The following is a 6485-nucleotide window of genomic DNA, read 5'->3' as shown; positions in this document are numbered from 1 at the left end:
ACGGACTCAACAGCAAAAATGTATTTCAGCTCCCAAAGAAGAAGAAGAAGAATCAGTGTCTGTTTATTTAAAATATTTTCACTGCTTTCATTTTTCCTGTTGAAACTTGTTCTTTAAACGGAGTCTGGTGGCTTTGAACAGCTCGAGTCAGACAACAAGGTGAAGCAGTGAAAACAATCAGATTCATTCTACTTCTACAAATACACAACACACCTGCAGGCTCTCATGTATGTTATCACCTCGTCAAGTGCAACAAAGTCAGCCGAGAAGCCGGGTCACATTAAATACATAGTTCAATTTATTGAAAAGGGTAAAAAAAAAAAGAATAAAGGTACAGTGAAAGCAAATTGGCTGAATCTTTTTGCCAGCTAGTGAATGTAAGAAGAAAACAAAACAAAACAATCAGTCATGTTGGCAGTTACTTCAACTAAATAATTTCACTCTCAGTCATCGGGGCGACTTACATTTTCTTCAAACTAACAGCCGAAAGCATCAAAATGAGCACAGAACTGTGTGCGTTAGAAAAATCAGGGTTACAAAACAAATCTGGTCCTGGTTTAACCGAAGCGGGGACAAAGATGGGTTTATTGCCAAGGTAACATGTCCTGGAAGGGACGACGCTGAAACGGGTAGAAGTGGAAGAAATTTGGAGTAAATTAAAAAAAAAAACAATAGAGTTGTTGTTGTGTGGTGTAACGTGAGGTACTGTTGTAGGTGTTACTGGTGCGGAGCAGCAGCAGCACAGACGAGGCAGAGCTGTGGGGTCGGATCAACTGATAAACTGCTTTGTTTCTGAGAAGCCAGTGGTCATGAAAACGTCGTTGTGCAAACTGAAACGACTGGTTTTAACCCGACAGCGGTGCCGCGTCCGTGTGTGTGTGTGTGTGAGTGATGTAGTCTACAGTGAAGTGTGTCGCCTCTTCCTCCGGACGACAGTGTTTCAGGCTGTCAGCTAACCACACGCTCAGAAATATCTGGTTAAGTTTCCATTGTAGCTTTTTCAGATCTAGTCATTAGTCACTGGTTCTGCTTCTGGGAATCTCCCCTCCCCTCTTATCTGGAATACCAAGGTAGTTAGGTACACAATAAATATAAAAAATGGGCTGCTGGTGTACGTCTGCCCCATCATTACTGTTTTCTCTGACACGAACACACACATACGTACACAGCACATACACACATCCACCCCGACCCGACCCGACGTCCGTGAATACTGACAGGTCCCAGAGCTCGACATCCTTCAGGCGCTGTGATTCACCGTTCAGTCCATGGTCACTGTGTATCTGTAAGCAACAGTTTGGGTTGGTTTTAGAGTTTTGTTTGTATTTTCAGTGATCACATGAGTTTATTCCAGTTAATGTTCTGATTCACTTTTTCCTCAAAAGACTGCTTTTGCAAGAAACTGTTGCTCATGTCTTTGTTGTTTCAGCTCAACACTTACGCTGGGTTGCACCAAAAACGATTCACGTTTAAACTCAGTGTAACTAAAAACTATCAGAAAGTTAAGCTTTACTCTAAACCTGAATTAAATTTAATTATGTTGCACCAACACTTTAAACTACAAATTGAAATTTGATCCACTTGCTCCTGTTACATTTTCAATCGCTGTGGGTTCGTTTTTCACTGCAACATAAAGTCCTGCATCGCTACGGAAGCAGAACAACCATGACTAGAAGTTAGAATGCCATAAATCATAAAAAACACAAAAGCCAAAGTGAAATTTTTTTGATTATTTGTTTTACAAACTTAAAACAACTGGAATCAAGATGTACAACTTTTTTTTCACGTGCCCATCAGTTTTTATCTATACAGGAAAAGATGTTGGCTCTAAATACTCTAGATATTTCACTACTTCTATTTCTACAACTTCTCCTGACTCATCACACTACTCATTGGTTGTAGAGAGATGTTCCACCAGCTGAATGTGTCTTCAAACAACCTGCTCCTCTTGTATATCATTTTAAATCCATGCTGCTTTCATTTTATTGATCCAAAATGTTTTATTTTCCTCCAAGTCTCTTCTTTCTGCTCTGTCTAAACTCAGCCTGCAGTTCAACCTAAAAAGTCACACATTTTTTTGAACTAATGGCAGCTGAGTTAGTCGAGGTTTTTCTGACACACTAAGGAGCACAGAATTCATTGTTTTTTTTTTAAGATCTAATGCAAATGGTTTTTGATTTGTTTTTTCTGAATAAGAGATTTACAATAAAGCAATTTCTATGCAATATTTCCATTTTCTGCTTATTTTTGGTTTCTTGCTTTGATAAATGGTCATTTTAGGGATTTCAAAAAACCAAATACATTAAAAAAAAAACAATTGAGGGGAAGAAGATAATCAAAGAAAATTGAGAGACAATTAACTTTTATGATGCTTTTAAATTTCTCTCACGTCTGCACTCCTTTTCTGTACGTACATATTCTGGCAGCGAGCAAATTTATGTCTTATTTAAGTACTAATTTGTTTTACTTTAAGTAAATATTGCTAAAACTCTATTTAATTTTGGATTACGTCCATAAACTTAGAACTACTTAGTGAAAGATAGTTTTGAATTGTCTGTTGAATTATAAATCTGGATTCACTCATTTTAAACGTTGTTTTACTAAACTGTACTTTGAACTAACCGTAAATGAATCTTTGTTGGTGCAACCCAACCTAAAGCTTTAAGAACACAGAACACTAAAAGAAGAATCAGATGTTACTACAACCATCAAAGCAGTCCAGGTGTACATACCCAGGTTCAGGTCCAGTCAGCAGGTCTTTATGCCTGAACGTCTGCCAGCTCAGGAGGCATCGGGGACTTGGGATGTTTGCTCTCAAAGTGCTGCTTGAAGGTTTTTGGGTCGGGCATCTGGGTCTAAATAACGAAGAAAAATCAAGGAATGAGTTCAACTTATCTGGAAACACAAGACAACAAAATGACGAGATCCTCAACAGCCACAATCATCAAGTAAACAAAACATGATCATGTCAAGTTAATGTTTAGCAAACTGCTGGACTGGTTAGTTCAACGTTTCTAAGACTTCTGACTGTGGCCGAATGATTTGAGGAACATGCAGTAGTTAATAAAAACACACACAAGTGATCAACTATTTAAATCTGATAAATAACTAGTCTGAGATTATTGTATCCTCATTGATTTGAATCCTCCATCTAAGATCTGTGATTAGCAGAAGTTTCTTTATACATATACAGTTCCTACAGGTAGCCACTGATTCATCAACAAAAGCAGTAATTAATCTAGCCTAACGCTTTCACAACCTAAAATTGAGCCGAGCAGAACAAGATGTGAAACTGCCTCTTCTAAACAGTGGAGGTCTTCATTTACAACTCTGAGCTGTATCTCTGTGTAGCCGCTGAGTCTGTGAAAATCACGTTCTTCAAAGGTTAATCGCTGCAACAAATTACCTACAGAAAGTCTAGAAGCGTGTAAATGTTTGAATTGCTGTGCAGAGAAACGTTTAATGTTAGTTTGAGGAGAAGATCTTTGACTCCTCAGTGGAAAAACCTCAAAGCACCAACTGAACCTGATCAGTATTCGGCTGGTGTCGGTGCCTCAGACTCACCCGGCAGACGGGGCAGGTGTGGACCAGCGCTGCTTTAGCCGCAGTCTTCTGGTCGGCGCCCTGAGATTTCTTCTTCTCTGCTGCCTTCTTGGCGTTCTTTTGCTGGGACTGAATCTTCTGCTGCCCACGAGCCATGGCCCTCAGCTTCGACCTGCAAGGAGAAAAACAAACGTAGCCGCTTAGAATAAGACGATTTCTCTGCTTCTAAAGTCCCAAGCTTTTACCACAGTTTCCTCACATAACAACAGAAATACATTGAAATATGTTTAAGGACGTGACAAGAAGGTGCAGTGACTCGACCGAGCAATAATCTGGACTCACTGTCAATGACACCACAATACAAAGAATACAGTCAGACCATGAAACTGCTAAAGATTAACTGAAGAACCCGGTTACATCCCTCGCTTCAAACTGTATAAAAGACTTAAAACTAAATTAAATGGTATTGTTTTCTCTTTCCTGCCGTGTTGACATGATTAAACATCCCAATCTGACCTAAAACATGACCAGACTACTAGGGCTGAATATTCAGTCGTTGTGGTGGTATCCAGATGGCAATTTTGATATTCAAATATTTGCCTGCTATCTCAGTTCCAATTCATATTAATGCTGTAACACACAATATACACCACACTTCCACATTTGTGGCAACAGTTTGGTGTTTTAACACAACATGCACAAAACCAAGTCCCTACAATAAATGTTCTTTTTCTGGCTGCCACCACAGAACACATAATGGTGTGTGAGAACAAATCCCTGCAGATTATATCTCAGCAAATGTAAAGAAGGATGTTTGCAGAACTGGAAGTTTATCAGGTGCACTAAGATAAAACTGATGCTGTTTATCACATCAGCCCAGAAATAAATCCAGTGTTAATGAAGATAAACAGTTCATTGTTTGTTTATTGCAATACAGAAGTGTGATTCAACTTTATACTCATTTAGTGGCTGGGGTTTCCGTTGCTTATCAGGGTTACAACTAAGAGATACTTTCATTATGCAATTTCCAAAAAAAAAAAAAAAACCCTGAAGTTAGGTATTTGAATCTGTTTGTTTGTTTGACATACAGCCTAAACTAGCTCAGTCACACAAACACGAAGAAAAGCAGCAGCTCTTCTCTAAAACGTTCAGTAGGACAATCATTTTCAGTTTAACAACCCAGAACAACAAAACAGAACCACCAGTCAGTATAATGCAGCACAGCACCTCATAAATGACCATACAGATTAATCACCACTTCTCTAAGTTAGTTCACAAAAACTGAGTATCATAACCTTGATGAAATTAAACACAAGGCTGCTTAAGTTTGAGGTAGATGCACCTAATAAACTGCCAGCTGAGTGCAGCTGACAGGATGTGACTTATTTAGATGCACTCACCTACAAAATCACCCAAATCATTCTGCAATGTTGATTTCTTTTCGTACAAAGTTATTCAGATCATCTGGCAAAAACTCACGTATTTTGTCATATCACAATATCTTTTTTTTTTCCCACCATAAAGCAGCCCGGCTGTTTCTTAAAGCGCAAACACCTGCTTTAAAGAAGCTGCTGGTTTCCTGGTAGAAAATATAAATATAACACTGCATCTTTCACTCTTTTTCCTTTTTAGGTCTCACAGGGTTATAAAAGGTACAGAATTCCCAGTATCTAAATATACTTAAACTAAGAACACCAGACATACTCATGCTGCACATTTTCGAATTTTATTTTTACACTAATCTATGTTGCATTCCGGGAAATTATTTATATTGCAGTAGGTCGGGATGGCCCTCATTTGAATTATGTAAGACACTGTCAGCCTCATCTCAGTTACCATTATGTATTTACTGAGAATATTTTGCACTTTAAATCCTGAAGTAAACACAATTACTTTCCTTCCATTGCTGCTCAATACCAACCGAGACGTGCTCACAGAAATGATGCAGTGAGAAATACGAACTAAACAAACGTTTGCATGAGCTTAATGTCAACTACATTCTGCTGACTGCTAACTTTACCACAAACTAACTACCAGCATTGACTTCCTAAACTGGCTGTTGTCGTTAATTTACCTGTTTTAACCCTTTAAATCCTTCAAAATATATCACAACACTGCAGCGGCGACTGTGAGCAGCTAGCCTGCAGTTAGCATACAGTTAGCCGCTCACGATACAACAAGTAGAACAACTGCTAGTTAACTGTAACGTACTAGCTGGTTGATTATAGTAATCCACAGCTACACCTCCGGTGTCGTTTCCCAGCGAAACCAACATAAAACAACAGGTTTAATAGAAACTGTTAGCGTCGTCCAAACAGGCCTTTCCTCAACCGGCGCCGCCTTGCTAACGCCGCTATCTCGGCTAGCTAAGGAATCTACAATTACGTGACCCCGAATTACTGAACAACACGGCGTTGTCGTAGGAAAAAGAAGAAGTTTCGAATAAAACTCAACGTTTGGCAGCACATAAATGAGTTACAGCGGTGAAATAGAAAGAAATACTTCGTTTTTAGGAGGATTTACCTTCGAGATTCGACTCTGTCTGCGCTCCTTTGTCGTTGTCTTTTCCGAGTGACAGAGAAAACTTTGAGGAAGTTGAACCCGCGAGTGAACCGAGCGGCGCCCCCTGATGGACAGGAGCGGAGCTGCAGCTTCACCTGCAGGTAAAACAGGACAGACAGGCGGAAAGAAACAACCACGGAATAACTAAAGTATGACATTTATAACATATATAAACATTTATAAACATATAATTTAGTCCATAATGTAGCAGTCTTACTATGTCGATCCATCAGTTATGTCTGTCTGCCCTGAAGATAATTTTGGCATTCATTTTGTTTAGTGTCTTATGAACACAAAACAAAAATGTCAAGATCAATAGTTTAAGCTTTAGTTTAGTTTCTTCAGCTTCATTACACTGTATTGTGTATTCTAAAAAATCA

At 38.9% G+C, this 6485-nt stretch overlaps 1 protein-coding gene across 1 annotated transcript; it reads right to left on the bottom strand.

Moving 5' to 3' along the window:
• Positions 1-275: 275 nt before the first annotated feature.
• Positions 276-6122, bottom strand: LOC103362870 (zinc finger protein 706). Its single transcript, XM_008289382.1, has 4 exons — positions 6067-6122; positions 3565-3715; positions 2733-2855; positions 276-1283 (listed from the first exon to the last, which is right to left on the bottom strand). Exons 2-3 carry the CDS (start codon positions 3697-3699, stop codon positions 2760-2762), a joined length of 231 nt encoding a protein of 76 aa, XP_008287604.1. The 5' UTR covers positions 3700-3715; positions 6067-6122; the 3' UTR covers positions 276-1283; positions 2733-2759.
• Positions 6123-6485: the final 363 nt, after the last annotated feature.

This window comes from Stegastes partitus, unplaced genomic scaffold (genome assembly GCF_000690725.1).
Source record: "Stegastes partitus isolate 25-593 unplaced genomic scaffold, Stegastes_partitus-1.0.2 Scaffold611, whole genome shotgun sequence".
Classification (NCBI taxonomy): Eukaryota; Metazoa; Chordata; class Actinopteri; family Pomacentridae; genus Stegastes; species Stegastes partitus.
The sequence above is the reverse complement of the archived record's forward strand: the minus strand, read 5'-3'. Positions and strand labels throughout refer to the sequence as shown.